At 51.9% G+C, this 27,496-nt stretch overlaps 1 protein-coding gene and 1 non-coding gene across 2 annotated transcripts; one reads left to right on the top strand and one right to left on the bottom strand.

Moving 5' to 3' along the window:
* Window positions 1-77: 77 nt before the first annotated feature.
* Window positions 78-27,265, bottom strand: VWCE (von Willebrand factor C and EGF domains). Its single transcript, XM_064492285.1, has 20 exons — window positions 27,156-27,265; window positions 24,581-24,675; window positions 24,370-24,459; window positions 23,904-24,032; window positions 21,533-21,649; window positions 18,832-18,948; window positions 17,830-17,958; window positions 16,785-17,227; window positions 16,609-16,702; window positions 15,351-15,433; window positions 13,640-13,727; window positions 11,898-11,983; window positions 10,555-10,672; window positions 9,853-9,938; window positions 8,433-8,529; window positions 7,569-7,651; window positions 6,376-6,466; window positions 6,211-6,293; window positions 5,768-5,858; window positions 78-1,072 (listed from the first exon to the last, which is right to left on the bottom strand). Exons 1-20 carry the CDS (start codon window positions 27,263-27,265, stop codon window positions 477-479), a joined length of 2,826 nt encoding a protein of 941 aa, XP_064348355.1. The 3' UTR covers window positions 78-476.
* TRNAA-GGC (transfer RNA alanine (anticodon GGC)) lies at window positions 12,937-13,009 on the top strand. The gene has a single exon. It is a non-coding gene; the product is annotated as a tRNA-Ala (tRNA).
* Window positions 27,266-27,496: the final 231 nt, after the last annotated feature.

Below are 27,496 nucleotides of genomic sequence, written 5' to 3'. Positions count from 1 at the left end.
GCTCGGTCACACCTGCGGGCTTAGAGTTTTCCCAGCTTTCCAAAGGCAAGAAAGCGAATGAACAGGGCAGCCTGGGGGACACCGAGATAGCCTTTAATCAGGGAACCTCAGGTAAGGACGTGGGATGGCTGGTGACACAATCCCCATGGAATCCCATCCCCCTCTGACCCTCCTCCTCCAGCGGGAGGACTCGACCGCCCCGACATTTCTCAAGACAGGCCAGCCGTGCCATCCAGGGAGGATGCTGACTGTGGAGGACACACTGCTGGATTCTCACAGCACATCCCAAATGCTTCCTGGGGACAAGGCTACGTCGGGTCCTGGGGGCTTTCCATCCCCACCAGGAGTCCTGCAGGAGTGAGCCTCCGGCTTCAGCAGCCTTGTCGGCCCCCAGAGCCGCCCTGCAAGCTCCCAGGGCCATTGGCAGTCTTCTCTGTCCGGAGTCTCCTGGGCATGGCCCTGAAATGGAGGCCTGCTTACCCAGCGGCCTCCTCCTCCCGTGAGGTCCCCACGGCAGGCTGCGGGGGGTCCGAGCTGGCCGTGGCTGCAAAGGCTGCGGAGAGTCTGCGAGGCCTGAGAAAGGTAATGGGGCCCTTCGTGGAAAGGGCTGAAGCTTCAGTCAGGACGGTGGCAGGCAGAGAGGGTCGTCTGGACGCCGTGTGGGCCCCAGCGGTTGAGGATGAGGGGTCTGGAGTAACAGGAGGTGGCCCAGGAGCCCCAGGAGAGGCTGGAGGTAGAGAGGAGGCTCCTGGAGGAATTGAAGGCCCTGGTGAGGGCCGAGGGGGCTGGGAGGCCCTAGGCTCCCCTGGCAACTTGCCCCCTGGCCCCAAAGGGAACGAAGGCGAGGCCTGGGCTCCTGAGGGGCTCACAGGTAAAGTCTGCATGTTAGACAGGTTGGTTCTTAAGAGGAGCTGGAGCAGTTGGAGCGCTGGCCTCTGAGGTGATGCCGCTGGGGGCCCCGGGCAGGAGCTGCAGTTGACGGGGGCCTCAGTGTCTCCCCGGGGGCTCCGAGCCGCCTTGCTGAGCTCCATGTCCCCACGAGGAGAGAGCCCCCGGCTTTCCTCCAGGGAATCTAGAGAGAGAGGTGATGCAACAAGATGCACAATGGTTCTCCCTGCGGCTGAGGCAGTTCTGGGAGTAGCTGCACCAGAGACAGATGCCCAAGCTCTGTCCTCCAAGGGTCCTTGCACATCTGGGGTTGGGGTGGGGAAGTTCCTGCCTCCAGGGAAGTAGACGGAAAAGGAACCATGAGCAGACAGAGGCAGTCCACCAAAGGCATTGGCTGTGCGGCCTTGTGTAAGGCACATCACTCCCCTGAGCCTCCATTTCCCCATCTGTAAAATGGGCTTCATGGTAACAATGACTGCACAGGGCTATTCAGTGAAGATGGAATGAAACGGTGCTTGACAGATCTCAGCCTAAAGCCAAACATAAACTATGGACTTTGGGGGACATTTATGTCAGTGCAGGTTCACCAACTAGCAAATGTACCATCTGGTGGGGGATGTTGATGGCAGGGGAGGCTGTGCATAAATGGAGGGCAGGGGGTATGTGGGAGCTCTCTGTACCTTCTGCGCAGTTTTGCTGTGAACCTACAATCACTCTAAAAAAAAATCTATTGAAAAAATTTGTTTTTAAGTCTCAGCCTGGAACCTGGCACATCATAAGGGTTTAATCCATGGTGAGAGAACTTGGAAGGAAGAGAGAATATTAGAGAAAATATTGGAGGAAGGTATGATCAGGGGGAGACAGAGGCCAGCTAACATATTAAAAATTGGAACTACTACATTATTAAAATGATCAAAAGGTAACCTATAACCTTTAAAAATTGTGAATCACCAGGTCATGCACCTGAAATTTATATAATATTGTACATCAACTATACATCAATTTAAAATATATAGATATATAAATCATCAAAAGAACAGTCACACTACTCTGTGAATATACTGAAAACTACTGAATTGTGTACTTTGAGTGTGTGACTTGTATGGTATATAAATTATATCTCAAGAAATATTCATGATCTAAAGGAAACAATTCATACTGTATTTCAATAAAAAACTGTTTCTCCTTAAAAAGAGTTCTCTGTACTGACAGGCATATGTAGGATAGATAAAAAAGATTACACTGTATAGCACAGGGAAATATATACAAGATCTTGTGGTAGCTCACAGCGAAAAACAATGTGACAATGAATATATGTATGTTCACATATAACTGAAAAATTGTGCTCTACACTGGAATTTGACACAACATTGTAAAATGACTGTAACTCAATAAAAAATTGTTTAAAAAAAAAAGAGTTCTCTGTACATATGACTGAAACATTATGCTGTACACCAGAAATTGACACAACCTTGTAAACTGACTGTACTTCAATAAAAAAAGAATGCAAAAAAAAAAAAAGAAAGAAAGAAAGAAAAGAAAGGGCTCTCATTAGGAAGAGGCACGTGGCAAACGGACGTGAGGCTGATGCTCCAGGAGAAGGAACTAGGCTCTGCATCTCACCTCTTTGGGCTTCAGTTTCCCCATCTGGAGGCAGGAGAGCAGAATGGGAAGGAGCATAGGCGTAAGGAATCAGAGGGACCTGGCTTGAGTCCAACACCACCACACAGTGTGGCCTCAAGACAGAAACTTCTTGGAGCCTCCATTTCCCCATCTGCAAAATGGAGCTAATGAGAGCGTGCAGGCTGGAATGTTCCCAGGGCATTTAAATGAGATCACGCAGGTCAAATGCTCCCTACGCTGCCTGGCACCTTAGCCTCTAGAAAGCAGAGGGAATAATACCTATCAGCTTGCAGAAGGGTTTGGGGTGCTTAAGGTGAGATCGACTCTGTAATCACTCAACAGTCCCCAACAGAATGACTGTATGGGATCAGGGTGCCTCCAGCCCCACCAGTCTCGACAGCAGCTCTTCATCCACAGATCTGAACAGCTGCTCTAAATAGAGAACATCCTCTTCAAAAGATCAAAGGAGTTAAAGAGACATTTTATACAAATGGAAATCCAGGCCACAAATCCATGGAAAAATTCACTGTCTTGCTGGAAGTTTAAAAAACGTAAAAAAGCCACATTCACGGTTCTTGATGGACATGTTGAATTAGAAAAAATTAAACTCAAAACACACAGTGTAGAGCTGGTAGGTATGTGGGGAACCAGCTCTCTGTCTAGGACTCCTGTCTGGTCATGTGCTGTCATGCCGGAGGAGTTACCAAACCACTCCTGACGCCCTATGATCTAGTTACTCCATTTAACTGCAGGGTCCGAACACAACTCACAAAATTTGAAAAAAAAAAAAAAAAGCTGTCTGACCAAAGGTTTTTCACAGTAGGTCCAAAAAAAAAAAAAGAGGAAAAAGAAAGAAACCACCTAACTATCAACTAAAAAGGCAAGGGGTAAGTAAACCAGAGTATGGGAGCTTTTTTCAAATGGCCAGCTGAGGGCTACAGCAATACTTTGAAACTGTGTGTTACAGTAGGTTGTCCACGTCCTGTTTATATCTCTGCAAAAAGAGCCACGTGGATGAACACTAATGATGGAGACAGACAAATAGATGAGAATAATTTTCAGGAGTCAATGCAGCATAGTAGCTGAAAGCATCAACTCTGGGCTCAAATCCTGGCTCTATCAACCAGCTGCGTGACCTTTAGGATCTCTCGTCACCTCTCTGTGCCTCAGTTTCCTCACCTGGAAAATGCTAATAGGACCTATCACAAAGAGTTGCTGTGAAAAGGGAATGAAACAAGATATATGAAGACAGACAGATGGCCAACAAGTACATGAAAAGATGCTCGACATCACACATTACCAGGGAAATGCAGATCAAAAAACCACAATAAGATACCACCTTACACCTGTTAGAATGGCTGTCATCACAAAGACAAGAAGTAACAAGTGTTGGTCAGGATGTGGGGAAAAGGAAACCCTTCCATTGTTGTTGGGAATGCAAATTGGCGCAGCCACTGTGTAAAACAGTAAGGAGGTTTCTCAAAAAATTAAAAAAGAACTATCATATGATCCAGCAAGTCCACTCCTAGGTCCATATCCAAAGAAAATGAAAACATTAATTCAAAAAGATACCTGCACCCCAGTGTTCACTGCAGCATCATTTACAATAGCCAAAACATGGGAACAAACTAGGTTTCCACTGATAGATGAATGGATGAAGATGTGGTGTATATATGTATATATATATATATATACAATGGAATATTACTCATCCACAAAAAAAATGAAATCTTACCATTTGTGACAACGTGGATGGATCCACAGGGTATTATGCTAAATGAATAAATCAGACAGAGAAAGATAAATACCATATGATCTCACTTATATGTAGAACCATTAAAAAAAAAAAAGAAGAAGAGCTCAAAGATACAGAGAACAGATTGGTGGTTGCCAGAGGTGGGATGTGAGGGGTGGGCAAAATGGGTGAAGGGGGTCAAAAGGCACAAATTTCCCGTTATAAAATAAATAAATCATGGGGATGTAATGTACACATGACTATAGTTAATAATATTGTATTGAAATACTATATTTAAAAGTTGCTAAGAGATTAAATCTTAGCAGTTCTCATAACAAGAAAAAAATGTTTGGTAACTTTGTGTGGTGACTGATGTTAACTGGACTTACTGTGGTGATCATTTCATAATATATACAAATATCAAATCATTACATTGTACCCCTGCAACTAATATAATGTTATATGTCAATTATACCTCAATTTTCTTTTACCTTTTCTGTTTTTTAAATTGAAGTATACTATATGTTTTGTTAGTTTCTGATGTATAGCACTGATACAGTTATATGTATATATACATATATATATTCTCTTTCATTATTGGTTATTACAAGATATTGACTATAGTTCCCTGTGCTATACAGTAGGATCTTGTCGTTTATCTATTTTAATATATAGTAGTTTGCATGTGCTAATCCCAAACTCCTAATTTATCCTTTCCCCCCTTTTCCCTTTGGTAACCATCAGTTTATTTTCTGTATCTGTGAGTCAGTTTCTGTTTTGTAAATATCTTCATTTGTATCATTTTTCAGATTCCACAAATGAGCAATATGATATTGGTCTTTCTCTGTCTGACTTACTTCATTTAGTATGATAATCTCTCTAGGTCCATCCATAATGCTGCAAATGGCATTATTTCATTCTCTTTCATGGCTGAGTAGCATTCCATTGTATATATATCACATCTTCTTTATCCAGTCATCTGCTGATGGACCTTTAGGTTGCTTCCATGTCTTGGCTATTGTAAATAGTGCTGCTATGAACATCGGGGTCTATGTACCTTTTCGAATTAGAGTTTTCTCTGGATATATGCCCAGGAGTGAAATTGCTGGATCATATATACCTCAATTTTTAAAAAAAGAAATAATATATGGTGTTCCTTGACCCATAACGGGTGCTTGGTACATATTAGCAATTATTCCCCTGCAAAGTGGATTCAATTCCTAAATTCTAATTTTTAAGAAGGGAAGAGAGCAGAGGAGGAGATTAAGGAAGGAAGAAATGAAGAAGAAAAAGGAACGATAGACAGACTTGTCAGACGGCACGTCACAGGCAGCATAAACAGCACAGATGAGGGTCAGCAAGGCCAGGGCACACTTCGTGCTTGCCGCGTGACCTTGAGCAGGCCATGTTCCCTCTCCGAGCCTGGGTTTCTCACATCCAGTACAAGTTCTGTGTCTCTGGGAAGAAGAGCAAAGTGGAACGAGACGATGGTGAAACTCCAAGCTGCAGAGGCCCACTTACCTGGGCAGGAGGAGCAGCAGTCCCCAGCGGGTGTGGAGGGGTCTGAGCAGGCCCTCTGGCAGGGCACCTCCTCACAGCTCACCTCTCCCAGCTGGGGAAGCAGAAGGACACACATGAGAAAGCCCAGAGCAACTCCCTGCCCAGAGCAGCGTCCTCGGGGATTTCTGGCACCAGCAGCTGGACCCACGGAAAGATCCGGGGCGGATGCTGCAGTACCCAGCCCTCGCCTGAACAGGTGAGCCCAATGGAGCAGGGCCACCTTAAGGAAACTTACAAAGGGAGAGGATACCATCAAATCTGAAAGCGTTCTGGCAGGTAATTAAAGTTGAAGAACGGCAGGAGGAAGATGCGGGGATACTGGCTAAGGGGTTCCAAGTTTGGCCAAGGGATGAAAGGCTAGAAGCCCTGGCCAGGAGTCTCCAGGGTCCCCAGGCCCAGCTCACCTGGCATATGCACTGGGTACAGGGCTCATCGTCCAAGGTGAACACCTGGCCATTTCCCACCTTCCTGCCCTCGTAGTTGCAGTCTGCAGGGGCAGAGGAGACAGGCGCTGTGAGAGCCAAAGCCCACCTGGGAGCCCCAGACATGGGGTGGCTGGTCCCACTAACCTAGGCACACCGGGCAGCACTCCCCGTCGGGGTGGAATGGGTAGGTGCAGGTGATGGGGCAGTCCACCGGCGAGCAGGCCACCGATCCTAGCTGCAGGACACAGAAAACACATAAGGCCCTTCATTCAGGGAGGCTGGAAGGACAGTCGGGAAGGACAGATCACACAGCCACTGAGTGCCCATCAGAGCCACCAAGGTCAGGGAAGAGGTCCTTGTCAGAGGTGGGAGAGGAACTGTTCACTGACAGAGTCTGTCCTCCCACTAGAACACAAGCCCTACGGGACCAAGAGCCTGGCCTTGTCTACGGATCTTATCTGTCAACAGGTACCTGTCAAACAAATCCATGAACCACCCAGGGACGCTGAGCACTAAAAACGTAGGAGAAAGGACCCAGAAGCCGAAGCTCCCCAGAGCACATGGCTATGAATGAATAGGGCCACTCAGAGGCCAGAAATGCTCACCCCGAATTTCTCAATCTTTTTGTAGACCTGTCTGTTTTCACACAGCGTCTGTACCCACCACCAGCAAAGAAACTCCATTGGCACGAAACAATTTTGGCATGACAAGCAATAAGGACTTTCTTTTTTTTTTTTCCATTTTCCAAATACTAAATGATATCCCTATCATTTAGGGGTAAAAGTGTGCTTTCTGAAGCAGATTCAGAATATGAGGATTTGATTCTTGGCACTGTGACTGACTAGTTGTGGGGTCTTGAGCAAATGACTTGTCTCTCTGTGCTGCATTTTCTCACCTAGCAGATGGGGATGGAGGTGGTACCCAAGTCATAGGACCCCCCCGTGGATTAACTGAGGTTGAGCTGAGAGCAGGGACTGGCACTAGCAGAGGCTAAGAATGTGAGTGTATTAAAGATTCCATACAGAGTCCTGGGTTTGAGTGCATCACCCCCACTCTCGGCAGGAATCCCTGGGCCGCATTTTATACCATAAGGAGCTGGCCCCCAAGACCCTTCCTGGTCACCAGAAGGGGAGGACTTTTGCTAGGTAGGGTTAAAAATATTTCTCTGACCCTGAACAAAGATTCACCCTGGGCAGGGCTGGAGGGAGCCGGCTTTCACCATGACCCAGAGTGACCTTTCTCTTGGAGGTCTCTGGATTTTGCCTCCAGGGTTCAGGAGCTGGTGGGAAGTTCCTGGGGAGTTTCTGCAGACAGGGGTCAGGTCTGTGTGGTCATACCAGGCAGATGCAACTCAGACACGGGTCCAGCATGGATGGGAAGGTCTGGTTGTTGTAGAAGATTCTGCCTGTGTAGGTACAGCCTGCCAGAGAGAGCACGCGGTAAGCACCAGCCGGGGCATGGCCGGCCTTCCCCAGGGCGGGAGTCCAAGGCCGATCTGGGTAGCAAAGGTCAGGCCAGCTGCCTCCCCAGGCACTTGCCCCGGGAGTTGGGGAAGGGACAGAACACTTTTAACTTCAAGATTTTGAAGACAAGGTCCTACTGTATAGCAAAAGGAACTATATTCAGTACCCTGTAATAGCCTATAATGACAAAGAATATGAAAAAGAATATATATATATAATTGAATCACTATGCTGTGCACCAGAAATTAACACAACATTGTAAACCAACTGTATTTCAATTAAAAAAAAGTGATAATGGGCACTTTTAATTTTTTGTTTGCTTTCTGTATTTTCTAAATATTCTATAATAAAATGTTACTTCTGAAATAACAGAAAAGGTAAAAAAAATGACTATTAGAACATAAGGGGTGCTCTTCGTTTCCTCTCCCTGTTCTCTAATCATTTCCAGATACAGTTGCTTGATCACCCCACCTAGGCTGCAAGCTCTGCATATCTTCACATCTGCTTCCAGCACCCAGACAGGGCCTCCCTTGGGCAAACTGCTTTCTGGCTCTGAGCCTCAGTTTCCTTATCTGTAAAATGGGCTGGGTCCCCAGGGTCACTGCGAGGATGACCAGAGATAAAGCATGTTTTTTATGGAGAAGCCTGACACAGGGTGAGCCCGGGGGCCGGGGGTTGGGTAGGGATGGCCAGGGAGGGTGCTCTGCTTCTCCCCCACATCCCCGGGAGGGGAATTACCTGCAGAACAGTCCGGGCAGCACTGTCCAGGGATCCGTATCGGGTGAGGGCAGGAGTCCACACAGTCTGTCCTCTTGCAGCTCACTGAGCCGTCTGCCTGAAGGAAGGAGGAACTTCACCAAGAACCCACCTGCAACACCAGTCCCCACCTCCCTTCCCACCCTGCTCCACCCTGCCGGCCCCCCCAAAAGAAAGGTTAGTGCTGCAAACTGGCCAAGATTTGCCCTAAAGAGCACCACGAGGCAGCTAGGAGCTGGCAGGGATCCCCAAAGAGATCCAGCCTCTTGGGAAAGGAGGTGTGAGCCTTCCAGAAAGGCGTCCCTCATCCCAGGAGGGGGAAGGTCAGAGCTGGGGTCTTGGTCTCCTCGGCTTCCTGTTCCTCTCCCACAGAGGCCAAGACTGCGCTGTGACCCCATCCAAATTCTCCTCCCAGAGTTTCCCTGAAACCCTGGCTCACCCCAGATCTATGGAGTACAATAAAATACTATTTTTATAGAAAGGTATTCCACCGGAAATGTCTTTCAGAGATGAAAGCACCATATACATTTCTTTTTTTCTAAAAGAATCTGAATGTTTATGAACCTTTTACGTTACTTTCTTGTCATACAAATGCCTGAGATCAGTCCTAAAGGAGAAAAAGGCAGCGGATATACTTTCCTCCCGACTCTAATTCCAGTGAAATGTGTCCAAGTTTTGCAAAGGTCTAGGACTTTTTAACAAATGGTGCATCAAAGGGACTCAAAGGCCGTTCTTCTCATAGGCTTATGTGCACGTGAGTCACCCGGGGATTAAAAGGCAGATTGCTGAGTCCGGAGGCCTGGGCAGCCTGAGGGTCTACCCAGCTCCCTGGTGATGCTGATGGCACTGCGGGTGCAGGGATCTCATTTTGAGAAATAAAGCTCTAACCTCTAAGGGACTCAAAACTCCTTTAAAGTTGAAAAGAAAGCCAACCTATACTTAAACATGAGCTAGAATGATGCTGTGTTGGCATTTCTGTCAATCTGACGCTAAAACTCACGCGCCCTCACCTTATCCACTTCTGATGAGATGAGGTCACGTGATTCGTGTTAGGGAAGGAAGCCTTGCAATTTCGCAGCTGAACTAGAGGGCTTCGGGCTGCCCCAGCTCCCTTGGTCATCTGTGCCCGGGGAAAACCCGCTACCAGGATTCCTACTTTCATCTCTTTATGCCAGCAGGTCCCCACACAAGCAGTGTGTCACACACCACTCTGAAGACAGACCGCCAAGCTCTGTCCTCCTGAAAGTCTAACGAAGACAGAATAAACTGGATCCCAGCCCCTTCTGTAAAAATGGGATTTGACAGCATGGAGGCGAGACTGGGGCCGCCAGCCTGGGGTGGCCCCGCTTCTGGAGGGGGGAGGGCCGGGAAAGCAGCTGAAGGCGCGCAGGTTGTCATTCACCTGGCAGATGCATAACTCACAGGGATCACCGGGAGACCAGATCTGTCCAATCGGAAACTCAACCCCGTTGTCGTCGAGAGAGCAGCCTGGCCAGGGGACAGCAGGGGAGAAAGGGCGCATGGGTAGAAGTGCCAAGGAGGGTCCTGAAGGCCCATGGGACAGACGGCACTGCCCCGCCAAGGACAGACAGATGCCTCGGCTCACTCACACAGTGTCCACGCAGCCACCTTCCCGCAGCTGCCACCCGCTGGCTCAGATGGTGAATTTTTTCCCTGCCCAACATGCACCCAGTATACAGGGACACACTCACAAATGTGAGCTTCCGTGCACACCCACAAACACAGCCATTCACACTCACAGAACCCACTCCCATATGGACACACACACACTCACACAGATACAGCAGACACACAACAAAAACACACACACACTCAAAAACACACACAGATACAACTCACACGCAAACACATGGACACACGTACACAAACTCACACACAGATGCCACTCATACACAAACTTAAAACAGACAAATATATACACTCACAGACACACACACATCCTTCCAGACACACTTAATGCAACACACACGGAGAACACACACACACACTAACAGTCTCAGGGGTGACGCTCAGCCTCCCTCCTCTCCAGCCTCCAGACCCGGGGGTGGGTGCAGCCTGGGATGCAGGGCTGCGTGGTCCTCACCTGTCATGGGTGTGGGCTTCCTGCAGGTGAAGCAGCACTGCCCAGGGCCAAGCCACCACTCCTCGCGGGGACAATCCAGTTCTGGACATGGCGTGAAAGAACATTCCACCTCCCCATTCTGGAAGAGAGCCCAGGGGCACGGACCAGAAAGAGCAAAAGAGGAGGCCGGCAGGCTGCCATCATCCTCCTAAATGTGATGAATCTCCAGCAAGCCAGAGTGGAAGGAAGGGCGAGTCCTCCACTGGGGGTTGGGGGTGAGGCTGGAAGAGGGTACAGGGAAGGTGCCGCTGTCTGGCCGGAGGGTCCCTGGCCTGCCCTAGCTGCTGCCTCCAGCATCTCTCCGCCTCACTTCTGCAACAGCTTCCTGTTCTCACTCCAATCCACTCTCACCCTGCAGCCAAAGAACTCTCTTGTGGGTCAACCTGATCTCATCACTCTGCCACTTAAAACTCTCTGGCACCTCTGCCAAGTCCAACCCCTCTGCCTGTCTGGCAAAGCCCTTCATGACTGAGTCCGAGGCAGAGGCTGTCACCCCAAAGTACCACCTTAGCTGATGGGGCTGTGTCCTCCAGGTGCCTGGATGGTTCCTTCAGCCCCACTCCCTCGCCTCTAGACACACTCACCTCTGCAGAGCAGCTTACACTCCAGAGCTCCCCTGGGATCAGCCTGAGACCCCGTCCTCACTGGACCTCTTCCCTTGCCTGTCCTGCTCCCCCCACCAGTGTCTCCTGAGAGCGCACCCTCCGAAAATCACACGAGAAGCCCACCCCACGCCCTGCCTCTCAGAACCCAGCCCAAACTGGATGCCCGCCTCAGCCTGGTCTCCAGCCTCTCTGGCATCCTGGGCTCCGGCCAGAATGGACATCTTCAGACCTTACAACACGTCGTGCTCTCTCCTGCCTCCTGCCTTCTGCTCATGCAGTGCCCTCTGTCAGGCACACCTGTCTCAGCTCCCACCTGACTAGTCCTCGACATCCTTACCATCTCTGCTTAGCATCCCTCCCTCCTAGAACTAAAGAGCTCCCCCCCGGTCACCTGTTCATTGCCCACCTAGCTGCGTGCCCCCTGACAGAGGGGAAGGGGGCTGTCTTGTGCTCAGCTGCATCCCCAGCACTCAGCATTGACCCAGGCATTCAGTAGGTGCTCAGTAAATAGCACTGCTCAAGGACAAACTTCAGGGAGGCGGAGGGGAGGCCTTGGTGAATGCTAAGGTCCCTTTGATCACTTTGCTTCGTCAGTATCCCTTTTGCTGCACGGCTGCTCCTCTCCTCCTGGACAAGGCATCCTGGGGAAGTCCGGTGCCCTACCCTCTCCCCGTCACCCATCCTGGAAGAAGCCCCTACCTGGCAGACACAGGTGGTACATTCATCACCAACCCCGCTGAACACAGCCCCGTCTGCATACCACCGACCGTGGAAATAGCATCTCACTGCAGAGAAAGGAAGAAGCAGTTCACGGTCTTTGCGCAGCTAAAGAAAAGGGGGAGCAAATGGGTGGGGGGGTTGGGGAAGAAAACGCACCTCCATGATACCCCACAGCACTCCTACACCCAGGACCCCAACCGTAGCCCCCCTCCAAACTCTCAGCTAAAGGTACACTGGTACCTAAAAATTGACAGAGAATGAGCCACATCAAAATTAGGTCCTAACTGAGAAGGCAACAAGGCCCTGAATAATTAGAGTCAGAGAAAAGAAGAAATGAAAAAGATGGCCCTGTTTAATATGGTATTTGTCTTTCTCTGTCTGACTTACTTCACTTAGTATGATCATCTCTAGGTCCATCCATGTTGCTGCAAATGGCACTATTTCATTTTTATGGCTGAGTAGTATTCCATTGTGTATGTGTGTATATGCATATATATATATATATACACACATATGTATATACCACTATGCTGTACATCAGAACTAACAAAACATTGTAAATCAACTATATGCCAATTAAAAAAAAAAAAGACAGCCCTAGACACCTAAAGCAAAGTCTGGGAACGCTGCTGTTCCCTAGAGGCTGGGAGGATTCAGTGGGAGCCTCTCATCTGAAGATCCCCACTCCCACACTGGTAAAAACAGCCTAAAAAACCTGCGCAGGCCCACCTGACTTCTGTCACACTGCTCTGGGTTCAAATCCCAGCTACACAACTCACTTGGGGCAAGATACTTAAGGCTCGCTAAGCCTCAGTTTTCTCATCTGTAAAATGGGGTTAATGGTTCCTACCTCCTAGGGAGTGTATTGCCTCTTCAAAAACTATTTTAACTAAAAATAATATAATATTCAAAAAATAGTATTAAATACACCAGAAATTGACACAACATTGTAAACTGACTATGCTTCAATAAAAAAACAACAGTAACAAAAATAGTATTAAAAAGAACACTATGTGAGGGAGGGTATAGCTCAGCGGTAGAGCTTGTGCTTGGCGTGCACGAGGTCCTGGGTTCGATCCCCAGTACCTCTGTCAAAAAAACAAATAAATAAAAATTTCAAAAGTAAAATAAAAAGAACACTAGCTTTGAAATCAGATAAGCTTGAGCTGAAGCTCTGCTCCTTTACTAACTGACTGTGTGTCTTTGGGCAGTGAGGACCTCTCTGAGACTCAGTTTCCTCACCTATAAAATGGGGCTATTAATAGTACTCCCTCAGGGCTGCTCCATATGGACTCTGAGATCAAGGACTGGCAAGCGCCCCACACAGCCGTGGCCCAGAGCCGGCAGTGACAGCAATGAGGTCATCTCAGGAAAGAGAGCCATGTTTTAACAAAGGACCAACTCATTAGTGGGGAAGGGGACACCCCTCCCAGTCTTGGGACAGAGCCATGCCAAGGGTGGATTCAAACCCCTTCCTGTCAGTGTTGAAGGCACCACCCCGGGCGGGGGCAGGCCGGGCTGTGAGCCCAATCTCGTATCCAAACTACTGTGCACACGGTAGGTGCTCAATTAAAACAGGCGCTTTGAAATGCTTCCCTTGATCTGGGTTTCTAAAGCAGAAATCAATCTCCTCCTTCTGTCCTCCACTCATCCTTCCCCCAAAGCACCTCCCCGACACACTAAAAGGCTAAATGCCCTCCCCCAACCAAAGAGCCACTTACCTGGCACGCAAGTACAGCAGTCCGGCTTCGGGGAGGTCTGACAGGGGCCGGGAGGACACTCAGGGGAGATGCAGGACACATTTCCAGCCTGAGGAGGGGAGAGGTGTGGGGGGCCCGGGGGGGGGGTTGGGGGGGAGCAGGTGGAGGAGGGGCACCAGGCTCTCTGTCAGGCCCTACTGTCGTTCCCTATTTCCACCACACTCAGGTCTCCTGTCCCACACAAAAGCCTCCAAAAGGAAGCCGTCCAAGACCTTTATATGTCACTATGGGCTCACAAGGATACTGTGCAGGGACCCAGTACCAGGGCTTATTATGGTGTGGTTTAGAATATCCCCCTTTCCAAGATGAGCAGACCGGAGAGCAGAGCAAGCTGCCTAGTCCTCCATAGCATTCCCCCCATGGCATCCCCCCCATGGCATCCCCCCATGGCATCCCCCCCATGGCATCCCCCCCATGGCATCCCCCCATGGCATCCCCCCCATGGCATCCCCCCATGGCATCCCCCCCATGGCATCCCCCCCCCCATGGCACCCATCCAATAGAACCCCTCCCACAGCATACAGAAGTTCCGGAAGGATGCTGAGGATGCTGAGAACAGATGTTACTCCACCAAAGGCACCTTCCTGTGCATCTCAATTTTGAACCAAGTGACCATATTGGCCAAGAAATTACATTTAAAACTCAATTTTAAAAATTGGAAGTTACGAAAAAAGCCCCAGGCTTGGGAGACAGCCAGACCTGAGGTCCATGGTCTGCTCCTACAAGTCATGTGACTTTTTGGGCAAAGTATATCCCCTCTCTGAGCCTCGGTCTCCCTGTATGTGAGATGAGCTGTGAAGGGCTCCTCAGTCAGGGGTCACTGAGGACTGTGAAGTGTGGTCATGCACACCAGCGTTTGACCACTACACCTGTGTGCGTGGCACAGAGGAAGGGCTCAACAAAAGGGGGTAGGAGCTGTCACCTGCCCCCCACCCAACCTTACAATGCAGCTTCCACCATCCCTGCTTGACCAGGGGCCGCTTTTAAAGATGATCAGAGGCAGTGAGAGTTGGTGGACAGAGCCTGGGTTTTGGATGCAGACAGATCTCTGCTCAAATCCCAGCTCAGCTACCTCCCAGCCTCAGTCTTTTCATCTGTAGAATAGGGGCAGTAAAGCCAACCTGGAAGAGCTGCCAGCAGCCTCAAGTGAGGAACTAGATGGAAAGCACCAAGCCCCCTGCCTGGCACACACTGTATGCTCATAATCCAATCCATGGGACAGCATCTGGCACTTAGTAGGTGCTTGAAGCAGTGGATTTGCTTAAAGCAAAATACTCTTTAACAAGCTAAATCTGGTCATGAGCCTTCTCCCTCCCGAAGTGGACACCTTTATGGTGCTGGCAAATATTTTGCCTGGAGAGAAAAACAGCCTCCCTGGTGGGAAGTTTCCGAGGGAGTTTCATCCCCTCCCCTTCCTAGACAGATGGACCCTGTGTGCCTGTTGGCTCTTTTCTGCTCAGCAGAAGCCTCCCTGACTCCACAGACTACAGGCTTCCCTCCCCACCCGACCCCACACTTTTAAATTCGACAGGTTCCGACCAAAATCCACAACCCGAGAACTCTCCCACCATTCAGTCAAGCTCACCTTTAACATCCAGTCTTTCCTCCTTCCTCTAAAACCCCCAAAGGTTAAGAAAACACCCGCAAGGCTTTGGGATCTTGTGATGCTCACCAGACAGACACAGACGGTGCAGTTCTGGTTGGGAGGTGAAAACACGTCCCCTTCGGCCCGGATGACGCCACTGTGAAAACAGCCTTTGAAAGACAAACAGGAATGGAGGCATTGGACCTCTTCAAAGTAGAGGAAGCTTGAGGGCTCATTACTTTTCCAGGCAAAATGTACCTGGAGGCTTCTCCTACCAGCCTGGATGCCCCAGGAGTGGCAGATCCACACACTCAGACCTGTGTGGTCCTAGGACCCCTGGGGAACTACAGGAGATATTCGCATAGAATGCCCTGGGAGGACTCCGTTCATGTCTGATAAACCCAGAACCGCTGAGAACATGGCATTTTATTCCCATAAGGCAGGAAAGGCAGCCAGACAGCTCTGGGTTCAAAACCTGGCCTGCCTGCTAAGCCCCTTGAGCGACCTTGGACATGTCACTTAGCCTAGGACTCTTATGTCTACCGCAAAATGGAAATACACCACGTGCCCTGCAGGGGGCTTCAAAGGATGCACACCCGCAGATGTAATGCACCCAGCACTTTACATTCAGGCCTTAGTATGCGGTAGGGACACAGTAAAAGATCACAATTATCATTTTCATTCTAACCCCTAGGAAAACTTTTTCACTGCTGCTCAAAGTGCAGCGGAAAAGCAACTGATCATGTTGGGGGGGTTGTTGTTCACAGAAGCACAGAAGCTCAGGCCTGTCCCTAAATCCACTGAATGGGAACCTCTATTTTAACAAGATTCACGTGCAGAGTGAGTTTTGAGGAGCTCTGCTGAAGGACTTGTTAAGATTTGGGGTCTTTATCCTAACAGCAATGAGAGGCAAATGAAAAACTGTCAGCAGGTTGTTGGAGGGAATCAGAAAGGGGGGAGAATTCATAAATGATTATTCCTGCAGTGGGAGGGGGTAGGGACAGAGGAGGCGACTGCTGAGTGGGTCTGGAGGAACTCGCTGAATGAATGAATAAATGAATGAATGAAGCTCGGAAAGGATCCTCAGGAGATGAAATGTTCCCCCTTGAAGGGTACCTCAGCATAGACCAGTGGCTCTTAAAGTGACTTCTGACTTAGCAACACCAGCATTGCCTGGGAATTTGTGAGAAATGCAAAGTCCTGGGTCCTACACCTGCTAAATCAGAAGCCCCCAGGGGGCGAGGCTCGGGGAACTCGCTTCAGCCTTTCAGCTACAGAAAGGCCGGGGAGGGTGAGAGGCAGGACCACGTGGGACACTCACAGCCTCCCCCAGACCAGCTCGCACCTGTACATGACGGGCAGCAGCCCCCATCTCCAGAGGGAATCGGGTGGGAACAAGCAGCTTCACACATCACCTTCTCACAGGTCACTTCCCCATCCTAGAAGCAGAAACTGGAGTTCCAGCCACCACCAGGCCCCAGATACTAGACCAGGGACAGCCCGAGGACCCCTCATGCCCACCTGGCACCAGCACTGGGAACAGCCAGGCTCTGTCCAGCGGCTCCCCGACTCATACATGGCTCCCAGGTGCCAACAGGCAGGGGGTGCTGGTGCCAGGCGTGTGGCTTCCGGGCCCCTGGGCATGGAAGGGGTCACCACCACCTTCTCTTGGAGTTGTGAAGGAGGTCTGAGGGTCCACAAGAGAGAGGCACTGGGCACGGGGATGGCCGTCGGGGTGGACAGCAGCTGCGTCGGGGCAGAGGGGGAGGACACGGGTAGTGCAGGTGTGGGGGATGGCAGTCGGGTGGGCCTGACTCCCACTGGGGGCCCTGGGGCCCCAGAAGGAGGGCTGTGTCCTGGGGAGAGGGCGGGCCGGCCTGCCTCTGGAATCAGCAGTAGCATCTTAGGGGGGTGCTGCAGAGGCTGCAGGATGGCTGATGGGGCCAGCACGGCTTTTGGGAAAGCTGCAAAGGAAAGAGAGGTGTCTTGAGGGAAGCGGCAGGGGTCAGAGGCGAGATTCAAGGGGCCTGGACTCAGCTCCAGCGCTGCTAGTCACTCAATGTCTCTGAGCCAGTGTCTTCAATATAATGGGTCTAATACCACCAGTTTAAACTCAAACCGAGGGAGCGGCGGTGACGACTAGGGGAGAAGACTGATGAAAAAGTACCAAAGGAGCAGACAGAAGTTACCAGCTGGTGATGCTGAAGGTCCAGCTGCCTGAGACGCTGCAAAATCACACTCTTCTCCCTTCCCTTCCTCGACAGCCACAGAGGAGACTCAGGTTTCCTGAGCCAGGCAGACCTTCTCTAAGCCCTCAGAGATCCATTCTGGGAATGACCCTTCCCTACTTCTGTGTCCTGACAAGTCCAGAGTGTGTCCCCTCCTCCACCACCCAGATGTGGCTTCCTAGGAGGAGATGCTGAGGTTCAGGGGAAGGAAGAGAGCCTGGCGCTGGGAGAGCGGGGCCGGGGAGGGGCCAGCTCTGGAAGCGCGGGACCCGGGGCCGGGGCGGGGCCAGCTCCGGGAGGGTGGGGCCTGGGGCCGAGAGGGCGGGGCCGGCGCTCACCTTCACAGGACACTCGGTCAGCTCGGAGCCTGAAGCCAGGTCGGCAGGTGCACAGGAAGCTGCCCACGGTGTTATGGCAAGAATGGTGACAGACTCGCCTCTCCAGCGGCCTCCGACACTCGTTTACATCTGCGGGAGAACCTCGCTACCAACGGCTGCCTTGTCCCTGCTAACGAGTCCTTCTTCCTCCATCCCTTAGCCCAAAAGGCTTGGGGGAGTCTCCCTGCCACGTTCTTATGGGGTCCATCCCTGCCCCAGGGTGCGGATGTGACTTAGAGGGCCGGGAGTGGGGCTGAAATCTGGTGCTAGTCCCTTGGAAGGTTCATACATCCAGTAGATGCACCAGTAACTTATGCCCCAGCACTGTGAGCAGTGATTAAGTGCTGGCTGGTGGGGATGGGCCCCACTGGGGATCTCATCTCCAAACCTTCCACCATCCCACTGTCAGGCACTGTCGAGTGGTGTGGGCCCTTCTGAAAAAGTCTCAAAAATCACTGCACTGCTCAGGGCAGGCTTCAGGACAAACACCCAGCTCTGCTAGAACAAGGTCTTTTTTCAGGCCCATGGGACCCCACCTTCAACCCATGAGCCAAGCTCCAGCCAAACATGCCAATCCCTTTCTGGAAATTTCTGCTAATGGGCTGAGAAAACAGGGGTCTCCTTCTAAACCAGAGGAACCAAGACATAACGTGCTTTATTTACCCAGGGGAGCAAAGGCAGCCAAGAAAATGGGTGAGCAGAGAGGAATCCTTGGGGTGTATCTGGGAGAGGGTGGAAGAGAAACATAACAGGATGAAAGTGGCATGGGGCCAGGAAAAGTCCAAGACAGGGTCTTCCATTAGGAGCCACGCCAACCCCGGGGGAAAGGCCGGCTCTGAGCGCTTGCAGGCTCCAGGGAACCAGGAGGTCCAGGCTGTTGCCCTTTCCTTGTCCCTGGGCTCAGCCTGTCCATCTTCCTGATTGGCAGCGTCAGTGCGAAGACAACAGGGTCCCCGGCCTTACCTACACAGGAGTGCCGGTTGCCGTGGAGATGGAAGCCAGTTCGACAGGAACACCTGTAGCTGCCAATGCTGTTTTTACACCTCTGCTGGCAGGGGGTCCCAAGGCATTCATCAGTGTCTGAAGGGAACAGGACACAGCTGGAGCTTATTTCCCCCTGGAGTTTTGGAAATAGGTGGTCCTCCCTGCCTCCCTTATTGACATCTCCTACCAGACTCTTCACCCATCTCCTTCTCACCACCCATATTCAGTCTATCAACTCCTAAGTCCCCCCTGGACTAGTCCACTTCTCTCCAGCCTCACCGCCACACCCGAGTCCACCCAGGGCACCTTTGTCTCTAGCCTGGAAGATAACAACAGCCTTGTAGCCACCCTCTACACAGCCTCCTGGATGTTCTGACCAAAGGGCACCCTGATCAGGCTGCTCTCTGCTTAAAACCCCTCCAAGGCTCCAGTAAGCACAAATGCTGCACCAGAGCTCATGAGCCCTGGGCTGCCTTTCCCACCTCCCTCCTTGTCCCTTTCTCTTTACTCTGGCCTAAATTCTTGCCATCTTCTAAATGCTCCTGTGGCCCTCCCCCTTTGCCCATGTTCTCCTTTCTGCTTGGAATGCCTTCCCATCTTGTCTGGCTGGAAAACTTTTACCCATACCTCAAAACCCAGCTTTTAAACCACCTCCTCTGTCAAAGCTTCCCCAAGCCATTGTTTGAAATTATGAAAAACTGGAAATAATCTACATGTTCATCAATAAGAGAAGCATTAGTAAACTATAGATATTTGCATTGCAGAGTACCAGGCAACAGTTAAAAAGAATAAAGCAAGTCTGTTGACCCTGATGTGAAGATATCTTCAAGACAGATTGTTGAAGGGAAAAAAACAAGCAGAGGACCAATGGGGATCAAATCTCAGCTCTAACGTGATTGTGAGCAAGTTCATTTTTTAAGCCTTAATATTCCTATCAGGCAAATGGAAATAAACAGTACCAACTTCACCGGATAATTTTGAGAATGAAATGAGAAAATGCATTTTAAGTGCTTCACATGGTGCCTGGAACACAGGAGTTCAACAACTGTTAGCCACTCATCTCTTATTATCCTATCTCTGTAAATGCACGTGTGCCTATGTACCCGTACTAGGGAGGGGCAGGCAGGGCACTCATCGGGTTGATAACCAAGTGCTACAGATGAATTATGTTCCCTCCAAATTCATATATGGAAGCCTGACCCCCAGTGTGATGTAAAAGGAGGGGGGCCTTTGGGAGGTAATTAGGTTGAGATGGGGTCTGGAGGGTGGGGCCCTCTTGATGGGATTAGTGCCCTTAGAAGAAGAGCCACCAGAGAGCTTGCGCTCTCTCTCTCTCTGCCTTGTGAGGTTGCAGAGAGAAGGCAGCCTTCTGCAGGTCAGGAAGAGAGCCCTCACCAATAAATGAATGGACCAGCAACTTGATCTTGGACTTCTCAGCCTTCAGAATTGTAAGAATAAATTTCTGTTGTTTAAGCCACCCAGTTTGTGGTATTTTGTTATAGTGGCCCAAGCAGATACTAAGATACTAGGGTTATTCTCTAGGGAGAGCAGAGCTTGGCAGTGAGAGAGAGGGCCTGAGGCTAGGGCCATGACTTCTAAAACTTTTTAAATAATCTACAAAAATTTCAAACACACAGAAAATGGTACCAAGTATCAAGGGGAGCTTCTGTCTTTGCTGCCTTGTTAAAGAGAGAATGTTTCCTTGGTTTCTATAAATAAAAGTCATTTTTACAGAATGAGTAATTACTTTCTTTTGTTTTAATTGAAGTATATAGTCAGTTATAATGTGTCAATTTCTGGTGTACAGCACATTGTCCCAGTCATGCATATATATACACACATTCATTTTCATGTTCTCTCTTTCATTAAAGGTTATTACAAGATAGTGAATATAGTTCCCTGAGCTACACAGAGGAAATTTGTTTTTTATCTATTTTTATATATAATGGTTAACATTTGCAAATCTCAGACTTCCAAATTTACCCCTTCCCATTCCCTTTCCCCCAGTAACCATAAGATTGTTTATTACGCCTGCAAGTCTGTTTCTGTTTTATAGATGAGTTCTCTCATCCCGTTCCCTTTGAAGAAAAGATGCCTTCTCTTCCCTGGGTTCCCACAGCACTTACCCCTCATCCCAGCCTCTTTATTCTTCCCCTGCCCACCAGGTGGGGGCTGCTGGAGGGCAGGATGTTTTCCTACTGTGTGTCTCCAGAGCCTGGCCCAGCACGAGGCGGGTGGATGAAGTGAGTCCATCACAGCATGCCTCTCCCACAGCCCTGTCCCCTCTGACCTCCTCCATCTCAGCGGCCTCCTCCCTCAGGTTAGTCTGCTCTGCCTGCCCTGAGCTCTCCCCTCAGCCTCTCCTCCACTCCCAACCCCTACCCTGTAATAAAGGCACTAGCAGTTTCTCCTGAGTCGTGATCCAGAGAAAAGACCCTAGAGTCAGACACACCTGGATGCAAGCTGACTCCTCCTCTTACTGACAGAATGGCTTTGAAGCCTCAGTTTCCTCATCCGTAAGGTGAGGATGCTAACAATATCTCCCTCAGGGGTCGGGGTGAAGGTGAGACACAATCATGCCTAGAGAGCACAGGCTGGGACCGCAAGGGCCCTGAGTACAAGGTCAGAGTCTAACAGCAGTGGCGACGCCATCACCATGACCCCTCCCAGAGCCGCTCACCTTGGCAGCTGTGGCGGTCAGCAGACAGCTGCATGCCCGGCCCACACTCACACACGAACCCGCCTTCTGTGTTCACGCAGTGGCCCTCGCAGGAGGAGCTTAAACACTCGTCGATGTCTGGGGAGACAGAAAACATTCTTGAACAGCCCACTCTGATCGTGGTTCGGGGGCAGGGAGAAAACCCACCCCATAAGGACTCTGTGTCCACACGGGGCCTACTCTTAGCAGGGTGGAACCCCCACCCTACCCCAAGGAAGTCATCTGGCTACGAGGGAGCCCCCAGGAAGAAGAGGCCGACGGGCCAGGCCTCTTTTTGACCCACACAGAACAGATGACAGAGAGGCTGGCAGAGACAGAATCATTTCCAACGGTCCCACCTACAGGGCAACCCCAAAAGGCAGACGGGAGTGGGCAGAAAGGATGTTTAAATTCCCTTAAGTGTTTCTGGAGCACTGCCTGTGTGCAGCAGACCTAGAGGGGTGGAGGGGGAAGCTGCCGAGGACACAAGTGTGACTAAGACACTGCTGACTCTCCAGATGGCTGCAGCCTGAGAATGTAGGAGCCACAACACACGCCCACGAGAGGCCAGCATGTGGCCGGTGAGACGTGCCCCATCACGGACCGCCTGGCCACAGCAGGGGTGCACTGGAGGAGAGCTGGACTGGAAGGTCCAGGAGGTGTCAGGAGGAGGGAGCCGTCAAGCAGAGAGAGTCTAAGAAGCTTCCTGGAAGGATGGGGAATGCTGGGGACTCAGTCTGGCCAGAGATTAGGTTCCTGTCCGAGAAGTGGGAGGCAGAGTTGAGAGGTGGCGGGTTAAGGCTTGGCTGTGGAGCGCAAAGGGGTCACCAAGCCTTCTGCCCAGGGTAGGGGGACTGGATCCAAGTAGTACTTTAAGGAGGTTCAGATCAGGGGCGGGGAGAGGGGAGACAGCTCTGCATTTCAGCTTCAAGGCATCCCTTCCTATCTGAGAACCATGGCGGCTCCTGAGGGCCTATGGGATCAGCTCTGCCCACTCCAGTCGGCCCCTGAGTCTTCATCCAGCCCCCTGGTCCCACACCTGCTGGTCACCTCCATTCTCCTCTCTTGCTCTTCCCACGGCGGGCCTTTTGGGGCCATACTCACTACCTCTAAGGAGCTCACCCTGACTCACCCCATCCCACGGGGCCCCTCATGGTGGTGGCCAGTGCCCCCCTGCCCTGCGCTTGCTTTGACATTGGGCTCTGGCTTTTCCCTTGGTCCAGTTTGCCTCGGCCATGTGTGTGTGGAAAGGACTTCAACCAAAACTCCTTCATGAGACCCCTGACCCCGTAGTTCTCCTTCTGGGAATAATCAGAGAGGCCGACCAGAAGCCTCTTTATTGCAGCATTATTTATAGCAGCAAAACATTGCAGACAAGCTAATGATGGATGGCACAGAATTAGGGACTTGAATTACAGCAGCCACATCTGGAGCCGTTAAAAATTATGTTGTAAGGACAACTTCCTGCTCATGACACCAAGTTAAGTGAGAAAAATAATGAACGAAAGCAATAAAAAAGGTATGATCCCAATTTTATAAAACACACAAACATGCCTGACACACATAAGCACAGTCACACACACTCACAAACACAGACACACCCAGAGGAAAGGGCAGAAAAAAAAATAACTTCATTTTAGTAACAAATATCTATGGGTAGGAACTTCAGAGAGATGTTTATTTTCATCTTTCTACCCTTTTACTTTCCAAATGTTCCAAAATAAGTTATTTTTTACTTTTATATTCAGGGGAAGAAATATTATTTTTACAAAGTTCAAATTGAAAAAAAAAAAAAAAGGCTTTCAGCTCTCTGGAAAGCTATGTAAGAAACTGGTCACAGTGGCTGCCTCTGGGGAAGGTCACAGACTTCACCCATGGGAGCTTTTTTAAAATACGAACAAATAATACTTTTACAAAATAACCATTGAGTTTCGTTTGTCTCAAGTTTCAAATGTCACTTTTCCAAGGGAGCCTTTGGTGGTCAGACCTCCATTCCAGTCCTGGTTCCCTGTGCCCCGTGGGCCCCGGCACCGTCCACTCCACAAGTAACGGTCCCCTCACAGGGGACTGTCATCGTCCTTACTTGTCTCCCTGCCTCGTATTCTGAAGCAACATAAAAGCAAGGACTGCCCCCGTAACCCCAGCCCCAGCTCAGTTCCTGGCCCATAAGAGGAGCCCTGTGAGTATTTGTGAAGTAGCAGAAGGGACAAATTTCATGTGTCCACCTGCCTGCCCACCCACTCTCAAACTTCAGAGCTGCTCCACGCTCAGCTCTGCTCTGGCATCTCTCCGGAAACCATCCTGGCAGGACCGGGACCACCCACCCTCTCCCCACGGTCCCCAGGCCTCTCACCGGTACACCTGATGCCGACAGCTGTCTCTGTCATGGAGAAGCCCACAGGGCACACTCGGGCCACCTCCTGACAGCCGCCATGGTTACAGGTAAGGTCACAGCCATACTCCCCGCAGGGTCCGTGGGCTTCTAAAACAGGCACCGCACCCATGAGCATGCACCAGGCCACAGTCCCAGCAGCCCCCGCCTCCCTGGGCTCCTCCTAAATCTTTTTGGGAAGTTGGCTCTGCAGGCAAACAGGCCTGAGTTTAAATCCAGCTCTGCCACTTGCTGGCCGTATAACCCTGGGCGAGTCACTAGCTTCTGTGCCTCAGTTTCCTCATCTATAAAATGGGAATGAGAATGCCTATCTAACGGGGTTGTTTGAAGACAATATGCCAGGGCACAAGTGCCCAGGGCCTAGCACATAATCTCAGTGAAAACTGAGTTCTTCCCATCAGCATTGCCCCACCCCACCCCCAGTTACCTGGGCAGGTGGCCCCTTGCTCTCCATCCTGGCAGGAGCAGACGTTGGGAGCGATGCAGATGCCACTCCCACAGCCAAAGGAGCAGAGGGCTGAGAGGAGAAAGGCAGGTGAGGGAGTGGGGGCTGGGGTCCCCAATCTGCCCCTCAGGCCAGCCCAGGGAATGAGCGCCCTTCTGTGGAGGACGTTCGGGGCACAGAGACAGGCACTTACGAAGGGTGCAGTGCCCACTGCCCATGGAGGGTGCCCAGCCAGGGCAGCAGCCACTCCCGAACCCTGAGAGGCAGACGTGGGGGCCCAGCCGGCGTCTGCAAGAGAGGAGAGAACACCTTCTACATTCTGTACCAGAGGGGAGGATTCCTCTACAGGGCAGTGAAAGCCTTCCAGCCAGTCAGTGAGTCAGTCAGTCAACAAACAGTTCTGGAGACACCACACCCCTGCCAGAGGAATAGTGGGAAGTTTCCAAAGAAAAATGACCCAGACCATCAGTCCCTCCTGGAGGCAGGACAAAGATAAAGGTGTAGGAGAACAGACACTAGTCTCCTACAGATGCCTGCCACATGAACACAGAGCAAAGAGGGGCCACAGAGCTGAGGAGGGAAGACTGCAGTGGATGAACAGCCCCAGGGACGGCTGCCTCAGGGCCTTTGCACTTGCAGTTCCCTCTATGACGAAGGTTCCTCCCCAAACACATAGTTCCGTCTCTTCTTTTACCCAGGTCTATGTTCATGTCACCTTCTCAGGAGACCCTGCTTGCCCACCCTACCTTGCTTTATTCTTCTTCATAACACTTACTCCCTGGGACATTAAATTATGTATTAGTTTGTTGATTTATTCATTGCCTGGCTCCCCAACTATTCCCTGAGGACAAGGGCTTCATCGTTTTTGCTCACCTCAGCACTAAGGGCAGTGCCTGGCACATAGTAGGTTTTCAGTAAATGGCTGTTGAGGGCAAGGTTGAGAAGCAAAGCCAGCAGAAGAGAGGAAGGGGGGGGCGGCAGCTCCAAGGGGGCTGGAGAGATGTCATTCCCCAGGTGACAAGTCTGGAGTTGGGGAGGGGGCACCAGCGAGCTGCCCAAAGGAGTGAAGGGGAACCCAGAGCGCCCGAGGCTGGGCGAGGCAGCACAGCCACGAACAAACCACTTTCCCCGCCTTCCAGGGACAGATAGGAACCAGGTGACAACAACATAGTGTGACAAGTGCCACAAGGCAACAGGCTATGGAGCCCCAAGGAGCGTCTGGGGAGGTTTCCTGGGCTGAGGTGGGAGAGAGGAACAGAGGCGGCTGGTGAGAGTGGAGGAGTGTTCCAGGCAGAAGGAGCTGCACGTGCTCGAGCCTGAAGGGGGATGGAGACCATGACTAGAACTGGTTCTGTGATAATGAAGTCCAGCCTGGTTGGAACTGGGAATCCTGGTGCAACAGAACAGGGACAAGAAAACCCTTCCCAACAGTGTTCTACCTGTGTTTGGGGGCTGATGGGAATATTCTGCCAGTCAGGCCATCTACGGAGCACCCACCAGGTGCCAGGCATGGCAGAAGGCACTGGGGACATGAGTGGAGAGACAGACTCAGCCTGCTCTGGGGGAGAATAACCTGTGTCAAAAGTGACAAGTATTCTAGAAAGGGAAACTCAGGGCACATGGCAAAACAGAAACGTCTGCAGAAAACTGTCCCTGGAGCCTGCGAGAGACTTTTCCCTCTCTGAAGTCATCACAGAAAAAGGGGCCCTGGAAAGGGGTGGGGGGTGCGGCAGGGATGTCTCGCCCGCTGCCCTTGCTGGAGCGATTATGGCAGCAGCCAGCGAAGGAGGAGCCGGCAGCTCCTGTTGCTCAGATGGGGCTTTCAAAGGGACAGGGGTGCCACCAAAGCAGCAGATGGAAGGATGTCCGGGAAGCCGGTGGAGCTTCACCCTTAGGTGGGCGGGGGCCAAGCACCCACCACAGAGCCCCAAGGAGCCTAGGGAGGGTGGTGACAGGGAGACAGGTGGCAGGCAGGAAGGCTCTGACGCGCCGCGGATCCAGGCCTATCTGAGCAGGAACTGGCGGTGGCTGCAGAACACACGTGCGGCTGCGAGCCTCGAGGGGCCGCCCCCCTGCGCGCCCCTCGAGGCCGTGGCCGCGGGCCAGGCCGCCCGCTGACACCGTGTTCCCTCGCTCGGAGCATCACGCACACACGCCCTCGGCCCGCGACGGCACGGCCTCCGCCGGGAGGAGACACAAGGGGAGGGCGGCATCAATTGAGAAAGAGCAAGGGGCAAACACCCCACCCCCGCCCGCGCGCAAACACAGGCGGAAACCGAAACATAACCCAGAGACCCCGGCGGTTCCAAGGTCCACGGCGTGCGCAGAACCTGGACACAGGGAGCCCCTAGTCACAGAGCGGCGGGCGCCGCGGGGCAGGCCAGGCACTGCCTAGGCAGAGCCCCGGGCACGTTCGGGAGCGAAAGCCAGCCAGTCTGGAGACCAGTGGCATGTCCCGGGGTCCCCTCGCCAGGGGTCCGCGCTCCACTGGTCTCAAGAGTGGCTCAGGCAGCTCCTGGATCTCCGTTCCCCGCGCCAGGTCCTAGTCAGGACAGCCCGGCCAGGGGCGCAGAATGGGCACCCGCTCAGAGCACAAACTGCTGTCCCTTTGTCCCGACCCCTTGGGCTGCGCCCGCGCGCGGACAGCGGCCGGTCGGGGGAGCCCCGACCGGCGCCTGCTCGCGGATCCGGGACGCCCCTTCGCGCCTCCCGGCTCTGCGCTGGTAGCGCTCTCGCGGAGGGGCAGGGCAGGGGCGCAGGGCGCTTACCTCTCGGCCCCGAAGTGCCCGGGCGTCTTCCTCCCGGTGTAGCCGCGGGCCGGGGTCCGCGGCAGCAGGAGCGCGACGCAGGCGGCCCGGAGGAGCAGTCCGGCCCACATGACCGGCGGCGGCGGGTCCCCCCGGCTCGGCTGGGCTCCGGCGCCGCGCGCGGGGGAGGGGGCTGCCGGCCCTCGCCCCTCCTCCTGGCGCCGCGGGGAGCGAACCAGCGAGCCCCGAGCTGGCACGCGGAGCCGAGCAGGGGAGCTGGGGACTCCGAGAGGAGGGGCCGGGGGCCGCGAGGGGACGCGGCCGACGACTGGGGGGGGGGGGGTCTCTGGCACCTCGGAACG

Source organism: Camelus dromedarius, chromosome 12 (genome assembly GCF_036321535.1).
Source record: "Camelus dromedarius isolate mCamDro1 chromosome 12, mCamDro1.pat, whole genome shotgun sequence".
NCBI lineage: Eukaryota > Metazoa > Chordata > Mammalia > Artiodactyla > Camelidae > Camelus > Camelus dromedarius.
The sequence above is the reverse complement of the archived record's forward strand: the minus strand, read 5'-3'. Positions and strand labels throughout refer to the sequence as shown.

Bases quoted from the DNA above. Each gene is read 5' to 3' on its own strand.
- VWCE (XM_064492285.1), bottom strand. From the start codon at position 27,265: ATGTGGGCCGGACTGCTCCTCCGGGCCGCCTGCGTCGCGCTCCTGCTG. The intron at 24,676-27,155 runs GTAAGCGCCCTG...CCTCTCTTGCAG, and splicing joins GGGCACTTCGGGGCCGAGAG to ACGCCGGCTGGGCCCCCACG. The intron at 18,949-21,532 runs GTGAGCGGCTCT...TGTTCCCTTCAG, and splicing joins TGACCGCCACAGCTGCCAAG to ACACTGATGAATGCCTTGGG.